Genomic DNA, 14513 nt, shown 5'->3' with positions numbered 1-14513 from the left:
ATCCATTATCTAACCCGCTTATTCCTGGAATCACAGGGAGGCTGGAGCCTACCCAGCATGCATTGGGCAAGAGGCAGGAACATATCCTGGACAGGTCACCAGTCCATCACAGGGCACACACACACCATTCAGTCACACCTATGGGCAATTTAGAGTGCCCAATTAGCCTAACCCGCATGTCTTTGGACTGTGGGAGAAAACCCATGTGAAAAGGGGGAGGACATGAAAACTCCACACAGGAGGGTGGACCCTAGGACCTTTTTGCTGTGTCCACAGTCCACAGTCCACAGTACCACCATGCTGCCCCTGATTATGTATACATAAAAATATAAAAACAATCCACCTGCCTTTGATCTGTAAGGGGAACTTCTTGGTAGGGTCTGAAACAGTCATTTAATGCAAATGAAAATGCGAAGGAGGGTTTGCATTATTATTTGAATTGTGTCAGGGTCGATGCAGGAAACCATGGAAGTGAAGTTGCAAATGGCAAAACTACTGTGGATTACTACTGTAAGTTATGCCCCTGCAGCAAGACACCAGTTCATGCAGGTGTGCATGTTTTGACACAGGACATCCAACACCCAAGAACTGTAAAAACACCTCCCACCCCACCCAGAAAACTCCCAGCTCATATCAGTACCAACTGCCTGATTGTATGTTCTGCAATGATAATATCACAAAAAAAACTGCCATGCGGTACAGCCCAATAACACGTGATCATAAAATAAAATACCAAGTAACACATACCAAGTAACACTAGCTTAAAAGCTGTTGGAAAGTAGCGTGTAAAACTTTAGGTGGAAAGAAAATAAGAATAAGAAGAATAACAACTATGCAAAAGAACAGGCAGTGGGTCACTGAAGCAACCACACTAATTCATTTATGGTTTGGATTTGAACGACATATTTGTCACCCAACAAATTTCTAGCTTGCGGGGCATACCCCCATACATATTCATCAAACAAAACAGATCAACAAGTAGCCTAAACCTGATAGAGTACTGAGAGTTGAGGATAAAGCTCAACCTTACACATAAAACTGCTGAATCACTCGGCATCTGAAAGAGAATTACTCTAGTATTTTGATGGTTTGTAGTCCTTGCAGCTTCTTGGGCCATGAAAATGAAAATATTTCTGTCAATAAGTAATTATTAAGGTTGTCTGTGATACAGTTTCAAAAACATAGCGCTTCTGTCACTTCTTTTGAAAATGTTCAACATATTGTGCCCATTCAATGTTCAATTCTGTATTTATTTTTCCTGCAGTTGTTAAACATGAAAATGTAAACATGCCATGAAAATGTAATTATTTGATTTTTGTTTTTCTGACATGCTATGTGATAGGCTACACATTTATTTTCAAATAAAACACTATACTTTTAATTGATGTCACGTATCTCAAGAAGCTCTGCCCTAGATGCACGTTTTTACTGAGTTTTTGTTGTATCTATGCAACAATGTAGGCTATGACTTAAGGGGCATATATTTCCGCATGCGATTAGAAACCAAAGAAACTTGCGCTGGGTCCAGTATGACAATTCTTGAAAGCGGAAAGTTCTGAACTCATCTTATTTTACGTTTAATGGTTGCAAACCACAACTATGCGTTATGTTTGTAAAATCGCTTTTCGCAGCTTTGCACACAAAACCTAGCAAGTGATGCGTGATAATTCGGTAGATGTTGCTGTTAGTGTGCATCATGGGCAACATCAAGATTCTCGAACAGATCAAGAGCTCTTTGCTGAGGAGGACGCGGTCCTACCGGAAACTACACTTTTTTGAACTTGCTTCGTACAATGAGTCGAAAGGAAAGTAGGCTATACAAGAAGAAAGCTCTAATAAAGAGCTGAAACATTTTTAGTTCCAAAAATATTATTAACGTCACGAGAAAGTGGACGGCGAAAAGAAGATTAATGACCTTAGATTCTGGACGATAAGCAGGACAAGTGTTTCAGAGAAAATAACGGATCATTCTTTTTTATCATGGAAGATGTGAGTAGGATCCGACGCGGCCGGAGTTTGGGTGTGTTCTGTATGTAGTCTAGGCTACTTCATTTAGGATAGTTAATGATTTACTGACAAGACACAAAAATCGAACTGTCTGCATACACCTTTTTTGGGATAATGTGCGTTATAATTTTTTAAATTTTATTATTATTATTATTATTTTTTATTTTTTTTAAATATTGGGGGCGTAGGCTGTTTTCTTAAGCATTTAATGAGATGACATTGCTAGGTTACCAAAGAGTGAGCCCAGCAACAAAATAAAGGGCAGAAAGAAACTCTAAAAAGGGTTCTCGTCTAGGCTAAGGGGTGGATACAAGCTGTTGGCTTACAAGCCTAAGGCTGATGGTAGCCGATTTGCATAATGATGTGGAACTGTAGTTTATTCTTCACAACAGTAGCCTACAGTAAAAACAGTCACCGCATGTGAACATCAAAACAGGCGCTGAATTAGACCCAGCCTGTTTATTCCATACAGTAGGCAACTTTTGCCAAGGTATATTACCCGGAAATGTAGCCTATGCAGCAGAAATGTTGGAGGTCAGAAGATGATCCTTGCAACCCGGCTTGTTGGTATGGCTCAATAGGCCTTATGATCCCACGGATACGGGGCGTTGTCATGCACCTGTCATTGTGCACCTGCCAGGTGTCGACAAAATTGCTCGCGCTTACAGATAATATCTAGCTTCGGAAAAATTAACGCGCCTCCGATGTATTCATGGGTGTACATAGCGATGGCCTAAAGAAAGCTTGCTGTTCAAAAACAAGCACTGATTTATAGCCTGCATTGCCATTAGAAAAGTTGCTAGCTTTGGCAGTGATGTGGACTGCATCATATAACTTGTTTTTCCCGGGGTTTGTGGATAAAATGCGTCCGTCCGAACTTTTGTAGCAGGAAACATTTAGTTGATGTAGCCTACATGTTGCATGGTTGCAGAAATTCAAAATAGCCTAAAACTGATTTAAATCAAACAGCCATGAAAGTTCAAATGTGAGTTATTTAATATAGTTCCATGCGTGATTTGATACATTTTACCGTAAAATTTAAGCCTTTCCTGAAGTGTGCCGGTAAACCTCTGAACGCCTGAGCTGTAGGTCACTCTAGTCGTTTGAAATCTGGAGTCCCTATGTGCTACACTTTCTAACAGAGAGAGTGTTTCTGTGTATTGGTGTACAGCTATTTGTGTGATTGTGTGGATGTCAGTGGTTATTTATCTGTGAATGTGTGTGAATAAGAGAGCTGTAGGCTATGTAGGTGTCAGATGGTATGTGTGCCATATCTGTTTTTATGAGAGAATGTGCGTATTTGTGTTAGTAGGTGTGTATCTGTGTGAGTGTGTGCGAGTATGCATGTGTGTTGCTGTCTATTGGTACGTGTCTGTACGGGTGTGTTATAATAACTGTGTGTGTGTGTTGGGAGGGGTTCTGGGTGAGCTCTTGATGTCTCTCTCTCTCTGTATGGTGGCAGGGTGTGAAAGGAGCCACGTCGGAGCCAGGGAAGGTGGGGTGGGTGAAGAAATCCTCAGGGAAGCTACTGGGGAGCTACAAGGAACGCTACATCAAGGTGGAGAAGACAGAGATGGTGGTGTTCAAAAATCAGGTGCGCACAGAGACGGATGTTGCACAGTGAGATACTCAGAGATGAATGTGTTGCACAGTGAGATGAGACTGTGTGAGGTGTGGCATAGAGATGGATGTGCAGGATGACATTTTTGATTATTGTTTATTTGTTTTAAATGCATCCAGAAATAGTGTCTGAAGAAAAAGTGGACTGTAGCTACATAGCACTGTATAATGCTTCCTGTATTGGTGCACCTGTAGAGGAGAGGTATGTATCGTAGTGTAGAATGTAGGGACGAGAGATGTGTGCAATCTTTCACACACATCTTGTCGTTGTTTGAAAGACTGCTACACTGAAACACACTGCTGTACTGACACACACCGCTGCACTGAAACATACTTCTTCACTGAAAGACACTGCAAAATGACACACTGCAAACTGAAACACACTGCTACACTGAGACACACTGCTGCACTGAAGCACACTGCAAACTGAAACACACTACTTCACTGAAACACACTGCTGCACTGACACACACTGCTGCACTGAAACACACTGCTGCACTGACACACACTGCTGCACTGAAACACACTGCTGCACTGACACACTGCTGCACTGACACACACTGCTACACTGAAACACACTGCTACACTGACACACACTGCTACACTGACACACACTGCTGCACTGACACACACTGCTGCACTGACACACACTGCTGCACTGACACACTGCTGCACTGAAACACACTGCTGCCCTGAAACACACTGCTGCACTGACACACTGCTGCACTGACACACACTGCTGCAATGACACATTTCTGCTATTTAATATTTAGACGATGCTTGTTCTTTCACTCAGGAGTTACAGACCTGCTTAGAGAGAGTGGATCTTGAGAAGTATGATAAATGCCTTGAGTTGCGGAGTACCTTCAAAAAGAAGAGCCGGCTGGTGCTGATCCAGGCCCCCAACTGTGGGAGTAAGGTGATTTGAAGCTGGTCGGCGGGGGTGGGGTTCTGCACTGACCATTTGATGTTTGCACTGCTGGTGAAAACTGTTCTTAAATTCACCTGGTCATCAAAGGCTGTGAACCTATTTTTATGCAATTCCATGCAACAGCAGTGTAGTTGTACAGAAAAGTGTAAACCACTTGTTAGCTAAGAAGTACCTATAAGAGTCTGCAGAGTTCAGGTCTTGTGAGACCAAAATTTCACTTGTGTCAGAGTGATGACAAGAGCAAAGAGTGGAGGCCAAAAGGAACTGCCCAAGATCCAAAGCACCACCCATCATCTGTGAAGCATGGTGGCGGTGTTATGGTTTTGGCATATATTGTTGCCACAGGTGCTGTGTACAAATCTTTAAATAGTGCTGCAATTTCTGCATGGTGAAACCAAAGTGTAAAACCCTTAAATAGAAGCGGAGAACGTGTCTTTTAACCACATGTGAATAGATAACAAATCAGAAATGGTGGAGTTCAGAGCCAAAAAAAATACATGTTTTTGTCCCAAACTTTATGGAGCTTACTGTATGCGGTATTATTCCATAGCACACTGTAGCTTTTCTTTGGTTGAAATTTTGCCATGGTTTTCAAGTTATCAGATATAAAACCACTATAAGGAACAGTGCATATGCACAGCTCTTACTCACTGAACACAGATACTGTGAGGGAGTTGGAGTTTTGGGAGACCAACCACGACTGAACAGGGGGTTCTTTAAGCTATTAACCAGAGGTAAAATAGCCACAAAGTCTCAAGAGACAAGGGAAAGGAAAACAATACTCCTTAGGGAGAGTATCCCAAAGAAAAAGCTCTACACAACCCACGTACTGGGTAAAAAAGAACTAAGGCTTAAGGAGTATAAAAATAAAACAAAACTGCCGGAGCAGAAAACGGGGCAACTCAAAGAAAACAGACCTCGAACCGAGGCTGAAAAAGTAAAACCCTAAAGAAAGAATACTGAGCTTAGATTGTGGCACTAACTTGTTGCCAACAATCTAAAAAAGCTAAAGACTGTTGTGCTAATTTTATAGCCACAACAATCCAATATCGCAGCTCAATCCTTTACCTTTACCTTTACCTTTACCTTTACCTTTACCTTTACCTTTACCTTTACCTTTACCTTTACCTTTACCTTTACCTTTACCTTTACCTTTACCTTTACCTCGCTTGACAGAATACCGGCTCTCGTGCAACATAAGTGACACTGAAGCAAAGCTTATCGGCTTGCTCAGGGTTTAAATAGAACACCAACAGGTGCGAATTGTAAAAGGAAATTTGCACGTGTATAATTCAATCAACTCAATGGCCGTAATAACTGAAGAAAAGATGCATGAAAAAACCAATGGCCGTAATAACTGAAGAAAAGGCGCAGGAAGGAAAAGAAATGGTGGCATCAGCCAAAACCATGACAGATACACTGCAGCTGTAAGCCTTTCAGTATTACAGTACAGTCACAAGGTAGCATTCAGTAACACAGTTGTGTGTTTTATTGTTCTGTAGTTCAGTTGCATGCTGCACTGTTTGGTAAAAGAGGTCCCAGTGCAACTTCAGTAACTCAGCAGACACAGGAAGTCTTCATACATATCTGCAGCAGAACCAGCCGAACGGCAGGTTACCAAAACACGGCTTTAATAAGGATACTGAACTTACACATACTCAGTCTGACCCACTCTCACATTCAATCCATCTCCACTCCATCACACACACACATACAGTCAGCACACCGCAGGTCTCCTGTTCTGTGCTTGTGGGTTCCAGGTCCATAATGTCAAGCTTCAGGTGGAGAATTCTGAGGAGAAGGAGGCATGGATCAAGGCCCTCAATGATGCCATCAACAGAGCTAAAAACAAGATCTTTGATGAGGTAATGTAATATTTTAATGGTATTTGCTTGCTGAGTTAATGATGTCTTGACAATGTTTTTTACATAATTGGCTTAAGTATGGGATGGGGTTTGTAACTGAGTAGTTGTAGGTTTGATTCCCAAATTGATTTACTGAATTGCTTCAGTAAAGGTTGGCCCTGTGACTTGGCCCTGTGTGTATAAGCATGCACTACATGGACAGGCCAAACATATGTGTGGATGGCTCTCTCACAGTCAAGATTGATTGAATAGGCGTGTATATGTCCAATTTGTATTGGTATGTATGTATTTCGCTGCCCAGCCTTTCGGTTGCGTGAATGATAGTATGTTTCTTGGTATAAGTGTGTGTTCGTAAATGTGAATGTAACATGCTGCGAGGGAAATGTCCCCATGGGGATAAAGAAGTTCTCTATGTATGTATGTACAATATGTATTTTACATGCTGTATTTATTGTACGTAGCAAATATACAATAATTTGCACATGTACTCAAATTCAGTTCAGAAGCAAGTATAAACATGTTTTCTGGAGAAATATGCTTCCTGTAGTTACTCAGCAGCAGTTTTGTACGTTAATTTCAATGTGTTCCATGAGGCAATTCAAAATATTTGACTCTTTGATCTGACACAAAGTTTGCATGACATTGTAAAATGGTAAGATTACAAAACACAGGACCAAGTGACTTGAAAGAATTGAGGAAATATTTGGTAGCATTGCTTTGAAATACATCTTATGTCATTTCGGTGAGGCAAGATAGCCTATATTGTTTGTAGTACCGTAACTTGGCGTCATTTTGATAGCAATACTTTTGAGTAACTTGGCATTTTTGTACGTTGAAAACGTGTTTTTTATGAGATATAATTTCTTTTTGCAAAGCGTTTTATTATGAGAGTGAGAAATGCGAAGTGACCCTGTAAGAAACGGTTGTGGATTATGGCTATCGTTGTGTGAATTTGTATGCAGTCTGATGAGCGTGTACCGTTCAGCAGTTTCGGTTTGCTATATATGTAAAACAGTGGCTGTGAGAAAGGGTGCGGTGGCGTAAGCGTAAACGCATCAGAAACGCAGATGAAATATGGCCAGTGTATGTACTCACGGATTTGACGTCCATCCAACGAGGCTTGACTGACAAAAGAATCAGCAAGCCCGTAGAATTATAACTCCCTAGGTCGCAAGTTGTGTAGCCTTCTGTCCTGCTCCGTTGTCTGTTATTTCGTGGAGATGCACTTTTAGTGTTTGTAAGGTTTATAAGGCATTTTGATAGGCTTATCTGCAGGTAGGAATCCTCTTCGCTGTTTTGCTAAACTAGAACTGGAAAACATGATAGTGGAGAATAGGAGCAGACGCATATGTCCCAGCAGGCTTTGCATATGAGAAAATAACAACAGTGTGAGAAAAATTAGGATGAAATTATGAAATTGCGTAGTTGAAACAGTATGTTTTTAGCAGAATGGGCATGTAGGTGAAGGTTGACATGATCACGGAGTATAGTGCGAAGTAAATGGAGTAACCATGAGCGAGCTTATATTCCTTATCGAATGGTATATATAACAGTCGCTATAAAGCGTTAGCCGTTGAAGTGGAGGGTTAAGTAACGTGTGAAATCTATTGCACTGCTGTGTTTTTTTCATGTTCAGTACTAGTAGTTATAATTATGAGTGAATCATGATTTTAAATGTAATGTTTTAATGGGGAGTTGCAGAACGTACATACGTAGTAATTGTTTGTATGTGGCTAGATAGAGAACAGGGCGAGGTAACATGAATGTAGAAACGTGGCGTTTGCTGATAAGAAGGTTTTGTACGGTAGCCAAGTGAAGAAATGTAGTTAGTAGAAATGGCACAGCGGTGAACTGGTGTAACTTTTTAATAAAAGGAATACATTTGCCGTCATGAAATGCATATGGGTGGCCATGAGTGAGTTTTGGTAAAGCAAATATAAGCGTAAGAGAACGTTAGTGTAAAAGAGGAAATTATCTGCCTGAGGACGAGGCGGGATTCAATCGTTCAACCGGAGGTTTACCAGTCTGTCACTTTGTTAGGGCAGCACCATGACATAGCTATGCAATGCGTGAAATATCATTAGCAAACCTGTCCATGGTTTTAAAGAAGAACACAGGCGAGTAAGCACAGAAGAGCTCCCGTTGAATCCATATGGCTTTGCAATATTGTAGCCGGTGCAGACGGCTACGTCATAATACAGTGTATACGTTCGGGGAACGGCTGGTAGATATGGTGCAAAAGCAATAATTGAGAAGTAGTAGACAATTATTAGTGAGGGTAAAAGCAGGTTAAAGAAACACGTTCCTAGCTGGGCTTGAACCTGTGACCCTGTGTTCCCAAGACTGTAACCTTACCCACTAGGCCACAGGCAGACTAGTTGTTTGTACTTAAAATGTTTCAGAGTAAAAAGGTATGGGTATTTTGTGTGTGTATGCAAGTTTTTCATTGGGTCGTGTAGGTGAAGATTTGGCGGGTGTCGGTAAAATGTCCAATGGGGAGACATGTTATTAGTGGGATAGGCTGCAGGAAAAATAAGAATGAGAAGAAGAAGAAGATGAAGAAGGAGAAAATTCAAAATCCTTAGTTTTGGGCTTTATTGTGTGGACATGTGAAGTTGTTTATGAAATCTGTCTGTTGAAATGGGGTCAGAATGTACAGAATTTAATGTTTTTAAGGGCTGAGTGTCTGTGGCTGTTGTGGTTATTTCTGTGGGGAACCCTGAAAAGTGCCAAACTCTCGGTGCTGTATAGGTATGGGGCATGCCCCCGCCAAGGCGTAACTTGGCGGGATGGCATACCTGCCATCCCAATGTTTAAAAAAGTAAGCTCTGAAATTTGGTCTGGATTTATTTTATATGGTAATTTAATACTTTGCTGCAAAATTCTGCTCCAGCGTGTGGTATTGCAGAGTTCTAAGTGTTCTACTATATCCAGTAAATAAACAGCTGAAGAGATGAGGAGGCCCATGATGAGCACAAGCATAAAAGAATGCCCTTAGAATGTGATATGCATGGCTTTTATTCTTATCCCCAGGTGAAGGTAGATGAAAGCTGTTCTTTAGACCATGTGACTCAGTCTCGTCCCCGAGGAAACCGCAGCCGTAGGCCACCTACCAGAATTCACTTGAAGGAGGTAAGGGTATATGAGTATCTAAGTTATGGAGAATGTAAGTATCTGAGTAATGAAGCAACTAAAGCCGCGTTTCCACCGCAGGAACTAGGGTCTAGATTTAGTTCCGGGGGCTTTGTTTTACCCCCCAAAAGGTTCCTGCTCGGGGGGTAGTACTTTCCGAAAGTACAGGAACCTTTTGGGTGGAGCTTGCAGCGCTGAACATTTCTGATTGGTCGAGTACTCGCAGCAGTTTTTTGTGTCTATTTTCAGGCGCCATGTTTAAAAATATGCAGGCGCAAACCAATTTATTTTCATAATAACTTCAAATCAAACTTGTATGTAATGCGGCGCAGTAGCCTACTTTTGGTTATAGCCTGCCAACGTCTTGGAATTATAACGTGTGCTCTTCTGTTCTTTTCTTGCTTTAGTATTCGTTTTATAAAATGCTAAGCATTCGTGCTGGGACAGCATATTACGTACTAAAACATTCAAACGGATTAATTCGGTTGCTGAATATTTTCTTCCGGATTTTCTTTGTTAGCCCGTTGTAATTGACTCAAAACCTTTGATACAGTTATGTGAGGTATGCGGTAGTTCTGCGTAATTCACATTGGTGATACAGTAAAAGCAAACTGGAAATCACCTTCCGCACTTTTTGTCATGGTAAAATAACAGGTTAATTCTAGTAATCGTACCTTTAGCTTTTTCAGACTGCCGTAATTTTACTCTGCCATTCTTCAATTCCACAAAAAGACCAGGAAGACTATGGACTAATTTATGGTGCATGGTTCGCATCTGGAGGGCACACTTCGCTGCTCGGCTAGCAGTAACTTCGAAGGAAAACAATCGGTGGCTGTACCACTACTAATTTAAATTTTCACGCAAGTCCGAGTTTTCGTTTTATTCTTGTCATTTTGCGATTAGCCTATATAGAATTGACGATGAGAAAGTAATCAAACAGCAAATTGTTTACAACGTGTGCATGCTTTCTGCTGTTGTTGCCAGTTATATTGGAAATGTGAATGCATTCTGTCGCTTCGGATGTCAAGACATGAAAGCGAATGTTCGCATAAAAACAAATGAATGTGTTTGAGAAGATATATAAAACAGTTACAATCTGACTATTGGTCTGTTATATCCTATTTGTTGCATAACGGTCCAAGTTCAACTACCAACGACAGTTTTGCTTGACAACGGTAAAATATGCCCAAATGGCTGCAGAAGAATATTTCAATTCCATGTGATTAAATGGATAAAAATCAATAAATACAAAAGTAACCATATATAGTCATTGTTGGTAACCCGTTGTATATAAGTGGAATAAACCCCTCCGGGCTGTCCCGGTTATTAGAAAATAATGTAGGCTACTTCGGTGGTAGTATGGGGTTACAGAAGAAATCATATGACAGATGGACCGACGACAACGTCGCTTTTTCATACGTCAGTGGGCTAATTTGCCTAATCTTCGCGGGACTTTAGACCCCGGTGGAAACGCAGACAACCATTGGCTGAAGGAACCTTTTAGTTCCTGGTAAAGTAGTTCCTGGGAGTGAAAGTTCCGGGTAATTTTGGTGGAAACTCGGCTTAAGTCATTGAGTAGCTGAGTAACAACATTGCTGAATACCCTTGCACAGGTGGTGAAAATGAAAATTAAGCCTTTGCTTTCCACAAATACACACTTAGGAATTTCCTCTTGGTAACATGGAGATTTTCTTATAAATTGTTTTTAGCCCCCCTCCTATCTCTTCCAGGTTGCCAGTGCTTCCTCTGATGGTATCCTAAGGCTTGACCTGGATACAGCTGAACACACTCCCAATGGGACCCATGAACTGAGTGCAGCCACAGTTGAGGTCACTGACATTAAGACAGACCATGTACCGAAGCCACCCGTGGCCCTGTTGCAGCCCAGTGAGGGCCTCCAGGAGACACTCAGCGAGGAGGGGATGACTGACCCCATACCTCCGCTGAAGGAGAGCAAACTCAGGGTACTGGAGGAGGAGGACACATCGGCTGGGACCACTGCTGACAGTGGTTCAGAACCAGTGGCAACAGAAAAACCTACAGGTACACAGGATCATGCGGAGGACCATCCCTTTGAATTACCATCGAAGTCACAGCTCAGCACCGCCTCTGAGCAAGTAATGGGCAAGGATGGCCTCAGTCCCACCCTCTCTGACACACCCATCACACCACCAGTGGACATGCCTACTTCACCCGTACTCCAACGGCATGAGTCTGACCAACCTACCCCTGAACAGGAGCTGCCCTCTGAACAGGAGCTGCCCTCTGAACATGAGGTGCCCTTTGAACAGGAGCTGCCCTCTGAACATGAGGTGCCCTTTGAACAGGAGATGCCCTTTGAACAGGAAGTGGCCAACCCACTGCTGAATGCACCTGAACCCCCAGCATCCTTATCCTATAGGGCAGAAGTCCAGTTTGTTATAGGCCCTGTCCAGCCTCTGGTCACTGAACCTGCAGAATATTCACCAGAATTGCTTCCAGAATCTCTTCCAGAACCTTCCTCAGAATTTTCTCCAGAACATGCTCCAACACCTGCTCCAGAATCTCCTCCCTCTACGGAACCTGCTCCAGAAAGTTCTGGCCTGCCAGCGACCCCTAATATGAAGTCCCTGAAGGTCCTAGCTGTCAGTGATCAGTCATGTGACCACTGGGAGGGGTCAGTGCAGGATCCAGCTTCCTCAGAAGAGACCATTATTCCTCTTGAGAGACTGGGGGTTCTGTCAGAGGAAACAGGATGTAGCCCCTCCATGGGGCAAGAAGACATTAAGTCTAAAGACAGTGGCCAGCGATCTCATGATGGGGCTGACAGCTTGGAGGAGGATGGGGCCGGGAGTCCACCTCACTCCATCCCCACCCCCGTGGGGGACCTGATGTCCAGCGAGGAGGAGCAGCGCCCCAACGTGGACGAGTTGCGCAGCCGTGTTGCACATGAGCTGCAGACCACCCAGGAGCTTCTGGGAGAGGTGTGCCAAGGAGAAGGGCGAGGCCTGGTGCCAGAGGATCTTCTGATGAAGGCAGCCAAGAAATTTCAGCTGGCCCAGCTCTGCCTGAGACAGGCCAGCACCCTCAAACTCTGTGAACCCCCCAGCAGGAAGGACAAGAGGACAAGCTGGTGACCACACAACACTCACACCCAATCTCTCTCTCTGTGTCTCTCCCTCTCTCTCACACATGCACACACACAGCAACACACTTGAGAATGAACTCCCCACCACAAAAAAACACCATGGCAACATTTTCTAACCACTTCCTGTAAAAGTAACATGCCAATGAACATGCATTTTTTTAAACTTTTGCTAAAGTAAAGGTTTAACTGTAAAACATAGGCCATTGTTTAAAACAGCAAATAAAGTATGGGTCATGTATGTACTTCACACATTTACGCATATTATAACTTTGCTTCAAAAATTGTACGTTAATTAACATTTGCACGAAAAGGATACATTGCATTAGCAGAGCAGCTTTATATCTTTTATGTTACTTCAGTTATGTAGTATCTTCTTATCACATGCAGATTCAGAAACCTTGGTGCCTTTAAGTTGACCACCATCATGATGAATGCAGTCCTATGGGGTGAATTTAAAGGCATTGACAGTGCAGCAGCCTTTTCCCCCAGCCAGGCACTAGAGCAGCTGATCTCCTGGAAGTGTTTGATCGTTGCTATTCTTCAGAATGTTTTATAATACAGCTGATATTCATGGTATGTTGTAGTGTTGCTGATATTCAGGTCTAACTGAGCGCCAGACTGCTTTTGTTGTGCAGCTGATTTCCTGGGTGTGTTGGACTGCAGCTAATCTCCAGGGTTTTATGGTAGTGCAGCAGACCTTTAGGGTGTTGTCCTTGTGCAGATGCACAGTAGTTGAGCGATCCTTCCTGTATGAAACAGTGTTGTGTAATACGGTACATGTGGCCTCATATTAATGTTTACGGTTTAAATTATTAACAAACTTCACATGTGGGTTAGAGGTAATACACAAGTACTTTTTTCTGAGTACTTCCTTTGTTCTCTGTGAAGTAGAACGGATATTTTAAAATGTACATTCTGTCGAGTAAAAACTTGAGACAAACCCACTTTCAGTGTTGGCCCATGTCTAGTTAAAAAAGAGAATGTAACCCACTTTAAGGATATTTAAGATCAGTCTAGAAAGTTCAGTAAGTGTGGTTTATCATATTGCACATTTAACAATGCCATGCTTGCTTTATTGCTCAATCTGTGTGAGTGCATTTGGTTACTTGCTGTTATTTTAGGGTTCTTGTTTGTGATTCATTAGTCTAACATACTGGTAGAGCTGAAAACGTCCATTCACTGATGATTCAAAAATCTGTTAGGTAAATAGTCTAATCTGATATGATCTTATATTGTGCACGAAGGTCATAAAACTTAAAAATGGATGTAAAAAAGCTAAATATAAAAGATGTATATGTATTTGTAATGTTGTAGTATTGCTGTGCAATATGTTTGGAATCTTACTAATGATAAATTTGGGTCCAGTGCTATGTAAACATGTATTAATAAAGAGGTTTTATCTCTATAGTAAAATATGATCTTAGCCCTCACTAATTTTTGCACAGCATATTTCGGGCATAAATGGCACAAAAGACTCCTGAAAATTTATAAGAATTATCACCAATATAACAAAAAAGGTCAGTTAGTAAATTAAGAGGCATCAGAAATTAGCAGTCAGCAATTTAACAGCTACAGTGTACAGTTTAAGTATTATTTCCTTTTTGACACATTAACTTCAGAGGCAGTATAACTTTTGCATTCAAAACAGGAAATCCATCAGCACATCACACCCTTAGCAGCACAGTCCACAACTCCGCCCACCCCCACTTACCAATGACACATACCATGCCCCCCACCCTCCAGTAACACATACCACGCCCCCCACCCCAGCCTGCCAATCTTCACATGCAGTGGCTGTGCAGTCTGAGGGAAAGATGCATGATGCTGTTCT

General features: G+C 42.1%; 1 protein-coding gene across 1 annotated transcript; it reads left to right on the top strand.

Moving 5' to 3' along the window:
• The first annotated feature begins 1501 nt into the window (after positions 1–1501).
• LOC118215168 (pleckstrin homology domain-containing family O member 2-like) lies at positions 1502–14098 on the top strand. Its single transcript, XM_035395630.1, has 6 exons — positions 1502–1989; positions 3470–3601; positions 4424–4546; positions 6319–6423; positions 9457–9555; positions 11286–14098. The coding sequence occupies exons 1-6, from the start codon at positions 1981–1983 to the stop codon at positions 12669–12671; spliced, it is 1854 nt and encodes a 617-aa protein (XP_035251521.1). The 5' UTR covers positions 1502–1980; the 3' UTR covers positions 12672–14098.
• Positions 14099–14513: the final 415 nt, after the last annotated feature.

This window comes from Anguilla anguilla, chromosome 16, assembly GCF_013347855.1.
Source record: "Anguilla anguilla isolate fAngAng1 chromosome 16, fAngAng1.pri, whole genome shotgun sequence".
Taxonomy (NCBI): Eukaryota; Metazoa; Chordata; class Actinopteri; order Anguilliformes; family Anguillidae; genus Anguilla; species Anguilla anguilla.
The sequence above is the reverse complement of the archived record's forward strand: the minus strand, read 5'-3'. Positions and strand labels throughout refer to the sequence as shown.

Coding starts and splice junctions, on each gene's coding strand:
- LOC118215168 (XM_035395630.1), top strand. Junction 6,424..9,456: donor AAAACAAGATCTTTGATGAG/GTAATGTAATAT, acceptor TCTTATCCCCAG/GTGAAGGTAGATGAAAGCTG. Junction 9,556..11,285: donor CCAGAATTCACTTGAAGGAG/GTAAGGGTATAT, acceptor TATCTCTTCCAG/GTTGCCAGTGCTTCCTCTGA.